The 17,393-nt window shown below is 50.6% G+C and overlaps 1 protein-coding gene across 4 annotated transcripts in view; it reads right to left on the reverse strand.

The window, feature by feature from the left end:
* Positions 1-2,139: 2,139 nt before the first annotated feature.
* LOC146041958 (rho guanine nucleotide exchange factor 19-like) overlaps positions 2,140-17,393 on the reverse strand; it is a 62,764-nt gene continuing 47,510 nt past the window's right edge. For all 4 annotated transcript variants that reach the window (XM_083161835.1, XM_083161834.1, XM_083161833.1 and 1 more), the window contains exons 6-16: positions 16,989-17,236; positions 16,312-16,472; positions 14,178-14,330; positions 13,539-13,668; positions 13,039-13,113; positions 8,956-9,045; positions 8,708-8,871; positions 5,157-5,315; positions 4,022-4,101; positions 3,329-3,433; positions 2,140-2,759 (exon numbers count right to left, since the gene is read on the reverse strand). In XM_083161835.1, the coding sequence (XP_083017961.1) occupies positions 2,602-2,759; positions 3,329-3,433; positions 4,022-4,101; positions 5,157-5,315; positions 8,708-8,871; positions 8,956-9,045; positions 13,039-13,113; positions 13,539-13,668; positions 14,178-14,330; positions 16,312-16,472; positions 16,989-17,236 (1,523 nt within the window). In that variant the 3' untranslated portion in view covers positions 2,140-2,601. The remainder of the gene's footprint in view (positions 2,760-3,328; positions 3,434-4,021; positions 4,102-5,156; positions 5,316-8,707; positions 8,872-8,955; positions 9,046-13,038; positions 13,114-13,538; positions 13,669-14,177; positions 14,331-16,311; positions 16,473-16,988; positions 17,237-17,393) is intronic.

The following is a 17,393-nucleotide window of genomic DNA, read 5'->3' on the forward strand; positions in this document are numbered from 1 at the left end:
ACACACTGTTTAGGCAACACGCATCAGCATGGAGAGAACATACCAGCACAGACCAGCCCTACTTAGGAATCGACCCATGGCCAGGGCACTGTGGCAGCAATACTATCCATTGTGCTACCGAAGTCACAGAGAGTAATGTGGTTGATGGTGACCACTGATAGCGCTGCGTGTGTGTGTGTGTGTGTGCGTGTGCGTGTGTGCGTGTGTGCGTGTGTGCGTGTGTGCGTGTGTGTGTGTGTGTGTGTGTGGTTACACCCCCCGACAGGCGATCCTGCTGCTATGGAGCCAGGCGTGTGTATGTGACACGAGGTGAATTTACAAAAGCTTCAAAAAAAGATGTGATGTTGCCCCTAGCAACCAGTCAGATCCTGTCTATTATCTTCTAGAAGATGCTAAAAACATAAGTAACATAACATAAGCTGATTGGTTGCTATGGGTAACATCCATAGAACTGTCATCTTAGTAAATTTGCCGCCCTCTGCCCCTTCCCCACCGTTCTCTCACCCATGTCGCCCTTGTTATAGAGGGGTAGATTTATTAAGCTGGGTGAAGTGATAAAGTGTCTGGTTTTTATTACTGGCCAATCAGCTCCTACCTGTCATTTTTCAAACCAAGCCTGCAACTTCACAGGTAGGAGATGATTGGCCGGTGATAAATACTGGACACGTTATCACTTCCCCGAGCTTAATAAATCTGTCCCTCAGTCTCCTGGTCTTACGTATGATTCCTGAGCAGTACACAATGTTCTGGCACTACACTGTCCTGTGTCTGCAGGCTGCAGATCCGCGCCCTTACCCACCATGTCTATTGTAATCTCCGTCAGTCTGTATAAGACCCCTGCATTATTCTGTAAGTCAGTGGTTCCCTAAATCACCGCACCCCTGGGGCACATGCAGGGCACCACGAGTCGCTGATCCGCGCCCTTACCCACCCTGGCTATTATCTCTGTCAGTCTGTATAAGACCCCTGCATTATTCTGTAAGTCAGTGGTTCCCTAAATCACCGCACCCCTGGGGCACATGCAGGGCACCACGAGTCGCTGATCCGCGTCCTTACCCACCCTGGCTATTATCTCTGTCAGTCTGTATAAGACCCCTGCATTATTCTGTAAGTCAGTGGTTCCCTAAATCACCGCACCCCTGGGGCGCCGCGGGGCACATGCAGGGCACCACGAGTTGCTGATCCGCGCCCTTGCCCTTACCCACCATGGCTATTATCTCTGTCAGTCTGTATAAGACCCCTGCATTATTCTGTAAGTCAGTGGTTCCCTAAATCACCGCACCCCTGGGGCGCCGCGGGGCACATGCAGGGCACCACGAGTCGCTGATACGCGCCCTTACCCTTACCCACCCTGGCTATTATCTCCGTCAGTCTGTATAAGACCCCTGCATTATTCTGTAAGTCAGTGGTTCCCTAAATCACCGCACCCCTGGGGCACATGCAGGGCACCACGAGTCGCTGATCCAGGACTATATCAGATTATTTCTGTTGCATGTGATGAGCACAACCAGTGCTGGCAGCTGCCAATTATAAAACACATGGGCAAGCAGGAGCGCAGCCCTGTCCTCCCGCCGTGTAACCCACCCTACGGGCGACACAAAAGCTCAATTTACTTCATTTAATAACTTTTTCTGGATTTCCCAATAAGCAGCGTCAGCCTGGGGGCGCCGTGATAGAACCACTGTTACTGTCGGGCGTCGTGACTCCAGAAAGGTTACAAGCGGCTGCTGTCAGTACTATATTAGTTGGGATCAGCGCAGACTTCCAGCGCCACCTGGTGTTCTAAACGCCTATTACATTCCCTTTGTACAGAGGAGAAATGGTGAACACAACTAAGGTCGACATACATTGGATCAACCACTGAAGGTGGTCAATATAGCTAATGTCGACACATGCATTAGGTCAACATTGGGAAGGTTGACAGTCAAAAGGTCGACTGTCAACCTCCCCAAGGTCGACTGTCAACCTTCAGTGGTCAACCCAATGTATGTCGACCTTCACTTGATCGACATAGTGGCTCAGACCCGTACAGCGCTGCGTTGCTGTCCGTGCTCTCTCACGCCAGGCGACAGACCTGTGTGCTATGGGGTGGCATTGGATGGCGCCGGATCCGTGGCAGACACGACAGAGAGGCGGGAATACTGATGAGGACCGAGTTTAATTACAGAGCAATGTAGGAATATTTACAGACTCGTCAGTGGCCCTTGCGCGTGGCTCCTGCGCAGGCCGAGGTGACCTACTGTACCGGTAGCTTTACAATGGCCTCTCTAGGAGCCTCTTTGCGGCTGTCGGGACAGAAATGTTTTTGCGCTGGTTCACCAGAAGTTCATGAGCGCGGACACCTGACCCGTGTGACCACCATCATGCCGCGTGCTACTGTGTCTGCGTGGATTCAAGCGAGGATGATGGGAAAGTATTGCCCAGACCAGGCGGCCATTGTTGGAGAACGTCCTCCTGGACCATGCGGCAGTTATGTGTGTCACAAACGGCTCCACATTGGACGCTTATTATGGGGGAGGCAGAAATGTACAAGACATTGAAATGTTCTAGGTGAGGAGGGCGCCCCAAAGACGCCCAATAACGGCAATCCTATATGGGAATTTAGGGCGGCTTCATCTCCAGTTTGCTGGTGGCGTGCTTGATCCTCTTATTCTCGCGCAGGTTGCGTAGCCGGGCGTTCTTACTGGTGATTTCCTCCACGTGTGTGGCAGGCACCCAGCCCCTCTCTCCGTCCGACAGACGCATTCCTTCCATCCAACCTGCCAAGAACAACACATACATGAACTGAGCACCTGGGGGGGGGGGGGGGGTGTGCAGCCGTGTAACCCAATCCCCACATACATGTCTGTTCTCTGCCGGCGGCAAATCTCTGGAGCTCATTAATATTCTCACGGCAGATGTGATGCTATTATAGGAGAACTGCTGACTCAAATATTCATGGCGTCGTACGTGGACACCTGGCACGTGGCGCGCCAGCTGCTGGGGAACTACAAGTCCAAGGTTACCCTACAGTCCCCAGGTCTTATACAATGGGGAATGATACACGCAATGCCGGAATGTGTGTGTGGGGGGGGGGTGATATAATGGATGTTTAGGAAGGTTTCCAATCGGGCCCTGAACATTTGGTTCCACTATAAAGACAAGCGCAGATTCTGCCACGTACATGAAGTCTTTGGGGCTCATCTGCAAAGCACGACGAGCTTCTGATTGATTTTTACGCCCGATATTTCAAAGTGCAATCCCCGGGCTTCCTAAATAAACTCCTGTAACCCCCCCCCCCCCCAATCAACATGTCCCCCATTCCCGCTCCAGGCCGCCGGTCTCTTACCGTCATTGGTCTTGGCGGTCAGGCGAAGGATGTCAGCTTTCTCTAGTGTCAGCTCGTCGTGTTCCTGCGCGGTGTACCCCTTAATGCACTGGACTTGCGGGGTGTCTAGAGACAAGAGAGGGAGTAAGCTCTGTACATGGGGTACAAGGTCAGGGGTCACCTATCTTAGGGGGTTATTCTAGTCCATTCAAAAATCCTTCTTAGATGGACAAAACCATGTGCACTGCGGGTGGGGCAGATGTAACTTGTGCAGAGAGAATTAGATTTGGGTGGGGTTTTTCTTCAAAGTGAGATCTATTTTGAAGTGTAAAATCATGCAGTCAGTATTTTCCCTGCACAGAAACAAAATAACTCACCCAAATCTAATTCTCTCTGCACATTTTACATCTGCCCCCCTGCAGTGCACATGGTTTTGTCCATCTAAGAAGGATTTTGTCAGAAAGAATGAACTAGAATAAACCCCTTAGTGTGGGTACACGTAATGTGTTACCCGCTTTCAGGCTACGTTATATTTTATTTGGGACTTTGTAAAACAATTGAAGGTTATTTCCATCGCATGCAGAGCAGATTCTTATTACATATCCGGGGGCATTAATCTCCTATATAGAAACTATGCAAATGAGCCCGCACACTTTGTCTCCCACATTTCCCCGCCGGCATATCTACACGTCAGCAAGAAGGGAGAGCAGGCACCTTCACTCTCCGCCAGGTTCTCAAGGTCACTGAGAGGGTTAGAAGGACACATCGCCGAGATCCAGCGCTGCTTCTGGCTCCTGCAAATGAAGGAGACACGAGACATTATATACAGTATGGGAACTTCTGTCAGCTGCCGAGTCCTGCTACTGTCACCTCACAGATGTGTGTAGTGCCACTGTCCTGCCAGTACCCTGCCCCTCACTGTCCTGCCAGTACCCTGCCCCTCACTGTCCTGCCAGTACCCTGCCCCTCACTGTCCTGCCAGTACCCTGCCCCTCACTGTCCTGCCAGTACCCTGCCCCTCACTGCCCTGCCAGTACCCTGCCCCTCACTGTCCTGCCAGCACCCTGCCCCTCACTGTCCTGCCAGTACCCTGCCCCTCACTGTCCTGCCAGTACCCTGCCCCTCACTGTCCTGCCAGTACCCTGCCCCTCACTGTCCTGCCAGTACCCTGCCCCTCACTGTCCTGCCAGTACCCTGCCCCTCACTGTCCTGCCAGTACCCTGCCCCCCACCTGCAGTATCACACTGCGCACCCCCCCACACACACACCTGCAGTATTACTCTGCGCCCCCCCCACCTGCAGTATTACTCTGCGCCCCCCACCTGCAGTATTACTCTGCCCCCCCCACCTGCAGTATCACTCTGCGCCCTACCACCTGCAGTATTACTCTGCGCCCCCCACCACCTGCAGTATTACTCTGCGCCCCCCCACCAGCAGTATTACTCTGCGCCCCCCCACCTGCAGTATTACTCTGCGCCCCCCCACCTGCAGTATTTCTCTGCGCCCCCCACCTGCAGTATTACTCTGCGCCCCCCCACCTGCAGTATTTCTCTGCGCCCCCCACCTGCAGCATTACCCTGCGCCCCCCCACCTTCAGTATTACTCTGCGCCCCCCACCTGCAGTATTACTCTGCGCCCCCCCACCTGCAGTATTACACTGCGCCCCCCCCCACCTGCAGTATTTCTCTGCGCCCCCCCACCTGCAGCATTACCCTGTGCCCCCCCACCTGCAGCATTACCCTGCGCCCCCCCACCTGCAGCATTACCCTGTGCCCCCCCACCTGCAGCATTACCCTGCGCCCCCCCACCTGCAGCATTACCCTGCGCCCCCATCACTGCCCACACTCACTCGCTCTGCGCTCTCAGCAGGATCTGGTGCTTGGGCCTCTGCTCATGGCAGAGCTGGACATGGAACACTTCCCCCGGCACCTCCTGCAGCTTCCAGCTGAGATCCGTCACCTTCAGGTCACACACCTGCGCATGAGCGAAGACGGCGAATCTGCCCAACCTGCGCAACACAATCATATAGAACACACGGACAATAAGTAACATGAACATCCAACACACGGACAATGAGCAACATGAACATCCAACACACGGATAATAAGCAACATGAACATACTACACACGGACAATAAGCAACATGAACATACTACACACGGACAATAAGCAACATGAACATCCAACACACGGACAATAAGCAACATGAACATCCAACACACGGACAATAAGCAACATGAACATACTACACACGGACAATAAGCAACATGAACATACTACACACGGACAATAAGCAACATGAACATACTACACACGGACAATAAGCAACATGAACATCCAACACACGGACAATAAGCAACATGAACATACTACACACGGACAATAAGTAACATGAACATACTACACACGGACAATAAGTAACATGAACATACTACACACGGACAATAAGCAACATGAACATACTACACACGGACAATAAGTAACATGAACATACTACACATGGACAATAAGCAACATGAACATCCAACACACGGACAATAAGCAACATGAACATCCAACACACGGACAATAAGCAACATGAACATCCAACACACGGACAATAAGCAACATGAACATCCAACACACGGACAATAAGCAACATGAACATCCAACACACGGACAATAAGCAACATGAACATACTACACACGGACAATAAGCAACATGAACATCCAACACACGGACAATAAGCAACATGAACATCCTACACACGGACAATAAGCAACATGAACATACTACACACGGACAATAAGTAACATGAACATCCAACACACGGACAATAAGCAACATGAACATCCAACACACGGACAATAAGCAACATGAACATACTACACACGGACAATAAGCAACATGAACATCCAACACACGGACAATAAGCAACATGAACATCCTACACACGGACAATAAGCAACATGAACATACTACACACGGACAATAAGCAACATGCACATACTACACACGGACAATAAGCAACATGCACATACTACACACGGACAATAAGCATCATGAACATACTACACATGGACAATAAGTAACACATGGATAATAAGTAACAAGAACATACAATATATGGATAGTAAATAACACAAGTATCTTATATAATAAAAAGCTAATGCTGCTCCTCTCATCTATGGGGGGAATTCAAGTGTGTGCATTGGCGTCCACTAGATGTCTCAGTTGGGCGCACACACACACACACACACACACACACACACTGTACGCCGTATCATACACAGGAGACAGCATAGTGTATTATAGTCTCAGTTGGGCGCACACACACACACACACTGTACACCGTATCACACACACACACACTGTACACCGTATCACACACACACACACACACACACACACACACACACTGTACACCGTATCATACACAGGAGACAGCATAGTGTATTATAGTCATTACAGAATAATGGTGTCATTAGTATCGGTCTCTCTTATACTACAATAAGCGGCTTCTTCCTCATATTACCCACATGGAAATACACAGACGTCTGTATACTACTTCCCGTATTCTATCGCTGTCCCTCACCACTAGGGGGGGGGATTAAAGGATTTTCACACAAGCAGCCACTAGATGGCGTTCTATGGAGCAATTCAAGTGTTCCGGCATGCACAAAAGTGACGACACAACTGCAAAGGGTATGGGCCATTAGGTCCACATGCATTGGGTCAAACACTGAAGGTCGACATGTGAAATAGGTCTACATGGCTAAAGTTGACAGGATTGGAAGGTTGGCACAAGCATTAGGCCGACGATGGCAAGGTCCACAATGCGGACCGTGTGCTAGGAATAATGACACAGTGCCGCCATGGGGCTGACTCACACACGGACGTAAATAGTAGCCAGGCGGCTCACAGGGCCTAGGTAGATAGACCTATTGTCTGTGAGCTATCCACACCCCTTGGGCAAATCTGCTGCGCAGTAGGTGGGGCCACCGGGCATCTACGCGCAGTAGGTGGGGCCACCGGGCATCTACGCTCAGTAGGTGGGGCCACCGGGCATCTACGCGCAGTAGGTGGGGCCACCGGGCATCTACGCGCAGTAGGTGGGGCCACCGGGCATCTACGCGCAGTAGGTGGGGCCACCGGGCATCTACGCGCAGTAGGTGGGGCCACCGGGCATCTATGCGCAGTGCGAAGGCCCACCCGACATCTACGCGCAGTGGGAAGGCCCACCCGACATCTACGCGCAGTGGGAAGGCCCACCCGACATCTACGCGCAGTGGGAAGGCCCACCCGACATCTACGCGCAGTGGGAAGGCCCACCCGACATCTACGCGCAGTGGGAAGGCCCACCCGACATCTACGCGCAGTGGGAAGGCCCACCCGACATCTACGCGCAGTGGGAAGGCCCACCCGACATCTACGCGCAGTGGGAAGGCCCACCCGACATCTACGCGCAGTGGGAAGGCCCACCCGACATCTACGCGCAGTGGGAAGGCCCACCCGACATCTACGTTCAGTGGGAAGGCCCACCCGACATCTACGCGCAGTGGGAAGGCCCACGCGACATCTACGCGCAGTGGGAAGGCCCACCCGACATCTACGCGCAGGGGGAAGGCCCACCCGACATCTACGCGCAGGGGGAAGGCCCACCCGACATCTACGCGCAGGGGGAAGGCCCACCCGACATCTACGCGCAGGGGGAAGGCCCACCCGACATCTACGCGCAGGGGGAAGGCCCACCCGACATCTACGCGCAGGGGGAAGGCCCACCCGACATCTACGCGCAGGGGGAAGGCCCACCCGACATCTACGCGCAGTGGGAAGGCCCACCCGACATCTACGCACAGTAAGAGGGGCCCATGGCTCTATACTTAGGAGTGAAGACACCGGGGATATGTGAGGGGGCAGGTTCCTGTGTACCCCAGTGTGAGTGGGCGCTCCTGGGCACCTCGGCAGGCTCTCTGACCCCTGAATGCCAGCCCTGCCTGGTGCTCTGAGCACTGAGAGGAATGAACAGGAAACAGAATCCTGTCCTGGATTTTATCTCGATTTTCCGGTATTTTTAGCAGAGGGCTGTTGCTTAGCAACCTGGACCTACGCTCTGTGTGGGACTGCGAGACGGAGCGGTACGTCACAGATCAGGCTTCTGCTTGGATACAGGACACTGCTCCACCTCTTCATCATCACCTGGCGGCTCCTGTACTGGTGCGTACAGGCCATCGCCACAGTCTCTGAGGCCGGAGATGTGCAGAGGTTTATTAACCCCATCAGTACCAGTCCGACCAGTGTCACTCCCAGCAGTGCCATTCCTATCGTGGCCAGTCCCACCAGTGTTAGCCTTACCTGTGCCACTCTGACCATTACCACTGCCAGTCTCCCCATTCCCACCCTGGCAGTGCCACACTCACTCTTTCTTCCTGGAGAGCAGGAGACAGTCATTGAACAGATGCAGGAAGACTGGTCTCGGGCTGAGCTTGAAGCGGGAGCCGGCAGCATTGGGAATCTGCATATCCAGTTCCACCAGTTCCCCGTGTTTGACCAGCCAGCGTGACTGGGAGATCAAAGGGAAAATCTGCAGGAGACAGAGAACCAGTAAGTGGGGGCTTCTGCCGGTGCCCGGTAATGACCCCCACCCTGAGCACGAACCCGTCCTCACCTTACTTTCAAAGTGAATCTTTTTATTGAGGTGAATGAGCTCCTCTGTGCGCTTCATGGACTGTACGCTGGCATTGCACTCCTGCACCAGCTGTGCGACAAAAGACGGCCATTACATTCCCCATAATGCTTCTCACCTGCTTCTGGTGTACTGCCGGCAGGGCCAGTGTCACCCTAGGCCAAACTTCAACCAACTGCCCCCAATACCCACTCTACAGCCCCTATTTATTAACGTTGGTTTACATTCCACCAGAAATTGGCATCTCCAGACACCTGGCTGACGTATGTATCTGAGATATTGGCGACATTTTTAAGGTTGACACATGAAATGGCCAGCCCACAGCACGGCAACTGAAGTGAGCCATACGAGGGGGCGCGGTACATTAATTGTCACATTATTAGGGAACTGTACTAATACCCGCACAGCGCTATGTTACATTATTAGGGGACTGTACTAATGTCCGCACAGCACTGTTACATTATTAGGGGACTGTACTAATGTCCGCACTGCACTAGGTCACATTATAAGGGGACTGTACTAATATCCGCACAGCGCTATGTCACATTATTAGGGGACTGTACCAATATCCGCACAGCGCTATGTCACATTATTAGGGGACTGTACTTGTACTAATGTCCACACAGCACTATGTTACATTATTAGGAGACTGTACTAATGTCCGCACAGCGCTATGTTACATTATTAGGGGACTGTACTAATGTCCGCACAGCACTATGTTACATTATTAGGGGACTGTACTAATGTCCGCACAGCGCTAGGTTACATTATTAGGGGGCTGTACTAATGTCCGCACAGCACTATGTTACATTATTAGGGGACTGTACTAATGTCCGCACAGCGCTAGGTTACATTATTAGGGGGCTGTACTAATGTCTGCACTGCACTAGGTCAGATTATAAGGGGACTGTACTAATATCCGCACAGCGCTATGTCACATTATTAGGGGACTGTACCAATACCCGCACAGCGCTATGTCACATTATTAGGGGACTGTACTAATGTCCGCACAGCGATATGTCACATTATTAGGGGACTGTACCAATATCCGCACAGCACTATGTCATATTATTAGGGGACTATACTAATACCCGCACTGCACTAGGTCACATTATTAGGGGGCTGTATTAATACCCGCACAGCGCTATGTCATATTATTAGGGGACTGTATCAATATCCGCACAGCGCTATGTCACATTATTAGGGGACTGTACTAATGTCCGCACAGCACTATGTTACATTATTAGGGGGCTGTACTAATGTCCACACAGCACTATGTTACATTATTAGGAGACTGTACTAATGTCCGCACAGCGCTATGTTACATTATTAGGGGACTGTACTTATGTCCACACTGCACTAGGTCACATTATAAGGGGACTGTACTAATATCCGCACAGCGCTATGTCACATTATTAGGGGACTGTACCAATACCCGCGCAGCGCTATGTCACATTATTAGGGGACTGTACTAATGTCCGCACAGCGATATGTCACATTATTAGGGGACTGTACTAATACCCGCACAGCACTATGTCATATTATTAGGGGACTGTATCAATATCCGCACAGCGCTATGTTACATTATTAGGGGACTATACTAATACCCGCACTGCACTAGGTCACATTATTAGGGGGCTGTATTAATACCTGCACAGCGCTATGTCATATTATTAGGGGACTGTATCAATATCCACACAGCGCTATGTCACATTATTAGGGGACTGTACTAATGTCCGCACAGCACTATGTTACATTATTAGGGGACTGTACTAATGTCCACACAGCGCTATGTTACATTATTAGGGGACTGTACTAATGTCCACACAGCACTATGTTACATTATTAGGGGACTGTACTAATGTCCGCACATTGCTATGTTACATTATTAGGGGACTGTACTAATGTCCGCACAGCACTATGTTACATTATTAGGGGACTGTACTAATGTCCGCACAGCGCTAGGTCACATTATTAGGGGGCTGTATTAATACCCGCACAGCACTATGTCACATTATTAGGGGACTGTACTAATGTCCGCACAGCGCTATGTCACATTATTAGGGAACTGTACTAATGTCCGCACAGCACTATGTCACATTATTAGGGGACTGTACTAATACCCGCACAGCGCTATGTCACATTATTAGGGGACTGTACTAATGTCCGCACAGCGCTATATCACATTATTAGGGGACTGTACTAATGTCCGCACAGCGCTATGTCACATTATTAGGGGACTGTACCAATACCCGCACAGCGCTATGCATATTAGGGGACTGTACCAATATCCGCACAGCGCTATGTCACATTATTAGGGGACTGTACAAATATCCGCACAGCGCTATGTCACATTATTAGGGGACTGTAGTAATACCCGCACAGCGCTATGTTACATTATTAGGGGACTGTACCAATATCCGCACAGCGCTATGTCACATTATTAGAGGACTGTACTAATGTCCGCACAGCAGTAGGTTACATTAGGGGACTGTACTATTACCCGCACAGCGCTTTGTCACATTATTGGGGGACTGTACTAATACCAGCACAGCAGTATGTTACATTATTAGGGGACTGTACTAATATCCGCACAGCGTTATGGCACATTATTAGGGGACTGTACTATTACCAGCACAACAGTATGTTACATTATTAGGGGACTGTACTAATATCTGCACAGTGCTATGTTACATTATTAGAGGACTGTACCATTACCCACACAGCAGTAGGTTACATTATTAGGGGACTGTACTATTACCCGCACAGCGCTATGTCACATTATTATTGGACTGTACTAATACCCGCACAGCACTATGTTACATTATTAGGGGACTGTACTAATATCCACACAGCGTTATGTCACATTATTAGGGGACTGTACCAGTACCAGCACAGCAGTATGTTACATTATTAGGGGACTGTACTAATATCCGCACAGCGCTATGTTACATTATTGGGGGACTGTACTAAATACCCGCACAGCGCTATGTTACATTATTAGGGGACTGTACCAATACCAGCACATCGCTAGGTCACATTATTAGGGGGCTGTACTAATACCCGCACAGCGCTATGTTACATTATTAGGGGGCTGTACTAATACCCGCACAGCGCTATGTCACATTATTAGGGGACTGTACTAATGTCCGCACAGCACTATTACATTATTAGGGGACTGTACTAATGTCTGCACAGCACTATGTTACATTATTAGGGGACTGTACTAATGTCCGCACAGCGCTATGTTACATTATTAGGGGACTGTACTAATGTCCGCACAGCGCTATGTCACATTATTAGGGGACTGTACCAATATCCGCACAGCGCTATGTCACATTATTAGGGGACTGTACTTGTACTAATGTCCGCACATTGCTATGTTACATTATTAGGGGACTGTACTAATGTACGCACAGCGCTATGTTACATTATTAGGGGACTGTACTAATGTCCGCACAGCGCTATGTCACATTATTAGGGGACTGTACTAATGTCCGCACAGCGCTATGTCACATTATTAGGGGACTGTACTAATGTACGCACAGCGCTATGTTACATTATTAGGGGACTGTACTAATGTCCGCACAGCGCTATGTCACATTATTAGGGGACTGTACTAATGTCCGCACAGCGCTATGTCACATTATTAGGGGACTGTACTAATGTCCGCACAGCACTATGTCAAATTATAAGAGGGCTGTACTCTGTGTGTAACATTCAGATTGTGTATCAGCCCTGGTTGCTGACTGTCTCGCAGCACCCTACAGCTGTCCCGGAGGTCTCCTCGCCTCCCTCTGATCTCAGTCACCAATATCACCCACGTGTCATGTCCCACATATGTGTCACTTTCAGTGTGTACATAATGTCCCAGCCTGATGCCTCTGTACAAGTAACCAGATTCCAGTAATCATTGTCCCCTACTCATGAATCCACCAGAAATGATGGTCATATAAGGTAAAACGTCAGACTCAGCCATTAGTGTGTTGCATTGCCAACTGATTGTGTTGCCACCTCCGGCTTAGTGCTGCTTAGCAGACATAGCCCAGACTGCCTCCAGGTTACCTTCTTCAGCTCCGTGAACGCCTGGCTGGCCGTCTCTTCATTGTGGGAGCCTGGGGCTGTGTGTTTCAGGATGTTCTGTGGAGATAGTACACAGCTCATGGAGGTTACCCTGCCTGGCCTGGTGCAAGGGACATGTATAGTGACACCAGGTGGCCAAGAGCGGGATTGTCACACCTAGCTGATGTGTGTCCTGTGACACTGGGGCAGCAAATGTTGTACAAAGTAAACATAGAATGTGACGGCAGATAGGAACCATTTGGGCCCCCACTAGTCTTCCCCTTTTAGGGTTACAGGAATGTTTGGGTATTAGTGTTAGGGTATGCATACTAACATCCGGCTCAGACCATGTGACAGACGACCCTGGGCTGTGATGTCATAGCATGGTGGCAGAAGTGTGGGCTATGGGTGTTATGTGGATATAGTAAGCAGCCCCTATGATGGCTATACTGTATATACAGCTGGCTATTAGACCTGGGTACACACAGACTGGGCTACTGTACCTCCACCAGCATCTTCAGGCGCATGATCCTCTGGAAGGGCAGGATGAGGAAGGAGGTGAGAGGGAGACGCTGACACACCTGGTCCTCCTCCAGCTTGGCCAGAACTCCTCGGAACCGACCATTCTCCTGTCTGGTGGGAGAGCAGGGGAATATATAACATAGTGTAATGCAGAATTGTCACCCAGAGGAATAGCAGTAATAGCAGGATCCCATCGCTCGGGGACCGGGATCCCACCGCTCGGGGACCGGGATCCCACCGCTCGGGGACCGGGATCCCACCGCTCCGAGACCGGGATCCCACCGCTCCGAGACTGGGATCCCACCGCTCGGGGACCGGGATCCCACCGCTCCGAGACCGGGATCCCACCGCTCAGGGACCGGGATCCCAAGGCTCTGAGACCAGGATCCCATCGCTCCGAGACCAGTATCACTACTGCCAGACCTTTATTTATCACCTGAATGCACCCAGCCCCGCAGTCACACCTACAGTATAGGTAGGACTACAGGTAAATGTTAGAAACCGCCATCTTGTCTTGGAAGTCTGAGAGGTGCTCTGCAACAACACATGTTTGCGCTGGCGGATGCAAGCAAGCCTCGCTGTGTCAGAAAGCTGCCGCCCAGTGTGATCGGAATACTTACAGCAGCCGCTGGTACGTCTGCTCCTGGTACGCCTGGTTGGTGACATAAGGTAGATAAACTCTGCGCAGTTCCGGACAGTGACGTAAGACGATATCACAGACATCAAACCGTAAGACGTCTTCCTCCAGCCTCTCCTCCAGGTCCGTCAGGAACCTGCCGGTACAGAGCCGATAATAAAGGAAATGGATATATAGAGATATATATACACACACACACACACATACATACACACTCATCACATACACATGTTGGCTCACAAGTAGGTAGGGTAGAAACAAGATTAATATCTTCTTTCTTTTATTATTACCGAAAATCCACACAAACATGGATGTTTCACAGTTACACATTGGGGTGTATGAGTACGGGAGAGGGGCGTACGAGATGACGGGAGATGACAGGATTCCGTGGCGTAACAATGGCACTACAGCCCAAGCGGGGGCGCTGGTGCTGTGGGGGCACATGGTCTCTTCAGATTCCAATGGATCTGCTGAAAATGTCCCTCCAAAAATGGCCGCCGCCTTGGAAGAGACAGATGCTAGAGGTCCTACTGGACAAATGGATATATGCTAGAGGTCCTACTGGGTAGCGTATATTGTTACCCAAAAGTTACAGATTCCGGGTAGCGATATTTCTATATGCCCCTGGAATATATATATATTGCCCTTGGCAACTAGCATGTAAACACTGGCAACGAGCATGTAAACCCCTGGCAACAAGCATGTAACCCATGGTAACAAGCAAAAAACCACAATGAATAAAAAAAACCTGGAAAATAGCATGTAATGAGCACATTACCTCTGGCAATGAGCACAAAACCTCTGGCAATGACCATGTAACTTCTGTCAATGAGCAGGTTACCCCTAGCAATGAGCATTTAGTAAAAAAAAATTATAATAAAATGTATGGGGGGGGGGGGGGGGGGCAGGGCGCTGCAAAATGACTACTTCGGCCACTGACAAGGTTTTCTTGTCACGCAGTAAAACATGTGACAAGTCTGTGTTACAGGTCTGTCTCCGCCACAGGCCCAGGGATGTGATATTTGCAGAGAACAGTGAGGTATAAGTGATCCCCATCTGCAGGCCATGTCGTGTTACTTTGAAGTGCTCCAGCAAACCGTATAATTAGGGGGAGGGGGAAGCGTCTAATTCGGGAGACTACAACATGGCAAAAAATCTATCTCCTTCTCACACTCATATTCTCACTCGGGACTAAGGGTCTGATTGGGGGTCGCACGCTAAAGCGCACCGCGTCTAATGGCGGCAGGACGCCTGCGAGTCTATGCAAATGGTCAACAAACTCATGCGGCAAATGTGCAAGGGCTGAGACTCTACCATTTGTAGTGCCCACGCCGAACAGTCCGTCCTTATATGCCACCATGAGTCACACTGCCAAAACTGGCACCAGCCCTGTGGCAGGTGCGCTCTCTCCTATGCCCATGTATATATGCAGCATCTTCCATTGGCACACCTGCAACACATAACACCCACTGAATGCCCTCCTAACCAACGCCCAGCATTGCAATACTTTCCTTATAAATGCCCAGTGCTGTCTCAGGGAGTGTGTAGAAATGACCGTGGCACAGCTGGGTTTTCGTGTACCCATGTCCAGGTTTGTGGAACCATCACCCTGTGGTTGTGTACAGCACAATGGACTAAGGGGGTTATTCAGATCGGTTAGCACAGCTTTAAATTCGCAGGTCGGGCGATTATTGGATTGCGAATGCGTGCAGCTCACAATGCATGCGCAAGGCCATCCGGTGGCATCCATTTTAATTGCTGGCCTTACACAAGGTGACTAACAGGAAGCCGGCGTTTGTGGGTGCTAGCCATGTTTTCTGGGAGTGTCAGGGATAACGCAGGCGTGACCAGGTCTATGGAGGGAAGGTGTGTGATGTCGGCTCCGCCCCCGATCACCCGGAGTGTGTCCTGGGTTACACACAGACTGCATACAAGGAACAATCATCCAAAAGGATTTGTAGCTATTCGCCGGCCTGCTGTGTTCTTGCAGGCGTTTCACAGCCTTGCACATGGTGGTGTTCCCTCTGGTGGGGTGGTGGCTATCTGATCTGACCAGGTCCGAATAACCATCCTAAGAGAAGGGAGCCAATAAACATGGAATCTGGGCCTAAACATACCTCTCACTGATGTCCTTTACTTCCGGAAGTTTAGAGAATAGCCACTGCTTCTCCTGGGCACCCAGGCACTCGCTCAGCTCCAGAGAGTTCAGGAAATGGTCCAAAACTATAGATAGACTGTTGACGTAGGATGCTTCAGAGGTCACCAACTCAAATTTGGCCTGCAGAAACATAATATATAATAAAGCCAATGAACAGGTGGAAGGGAGCCAGGGCATAGAGACAATGGGAAGGGAATAGGTAGAACCCGTGAACAGGTGGAAGAGAGCACCAGGACATAGAGACACTGGGAGGGGGATAGGTAGAACCCGTGAACAGGTAGAAGAGAGCACCAGGACATAGAGACAATGGGAGGGGGATGATAGGTAGAACCAGTGAACAGTTGGAAGGGACATAGAGACACTGGGAAGGGGATAGGTAGAACCAGTGAACAGGTGGGAGGGTGCACCAAGACATAGAGACACTGAGAGGGGGGATAGATAGGACAGAGCTCATAAAGTCTGTCCCCAGAACATTTTGGAAGCAGCCATTTTGTGGGATAAACATGCTCCCTCACATATTACGGATAGTCTTGTCATAATATCTCTTTAATCATGGACACCTAGAATTTATACAGGGTCATCCCACAAAATGGCAGCCCCCTCGATGTGCAAGTTATGGGTGATTAAATGTAGGACCTCTTGTAGTTTCCTCTCCTGGACGGTCAGTGTGTTCAGCAGGCCGCTGCCTCTCACATCCGGGATGTCCTGCCACAGCGAGAAGGTGGACCCTCTGGACGAGCGCTGGGAGCGGAAGGAACTACTGGGGGACAAGTTGCTCCTCGGACTGGATGACACATCATCGTCCTCACTGGTGGTATCTTCCCGCTTCTGCCTCTGGAGCTCCCGATTGATGGCCACATCGCTGTATTCCTGATACAGGATGGCTGGGAGGGAAGACAGCGGTAATGTTACTGTGGCAGATGGTAGCAGCTCAAGGGAGAGATGCTGCCCCATAACCCGTAGGAGCAGCCAGTGGTAGACGTGTAGTATGGCTGTGGGGTTTCTGCTTTGGTGGTGCGGTCACACTACATGGAGCATGGT

This window comes from Crinia signifera, chromosome 19 (assembly GCF_055691185.1).
Source record: "Crinia signifera chromosome 19, ASM5569118v1, whole genome shotgun sequence".
NCBI classification, from domain to species: Eukaryota; Metazoa; Chordata; class Amphibia; order Anura; family Myobatrachidae; genus Crinia; species Crinia signifera.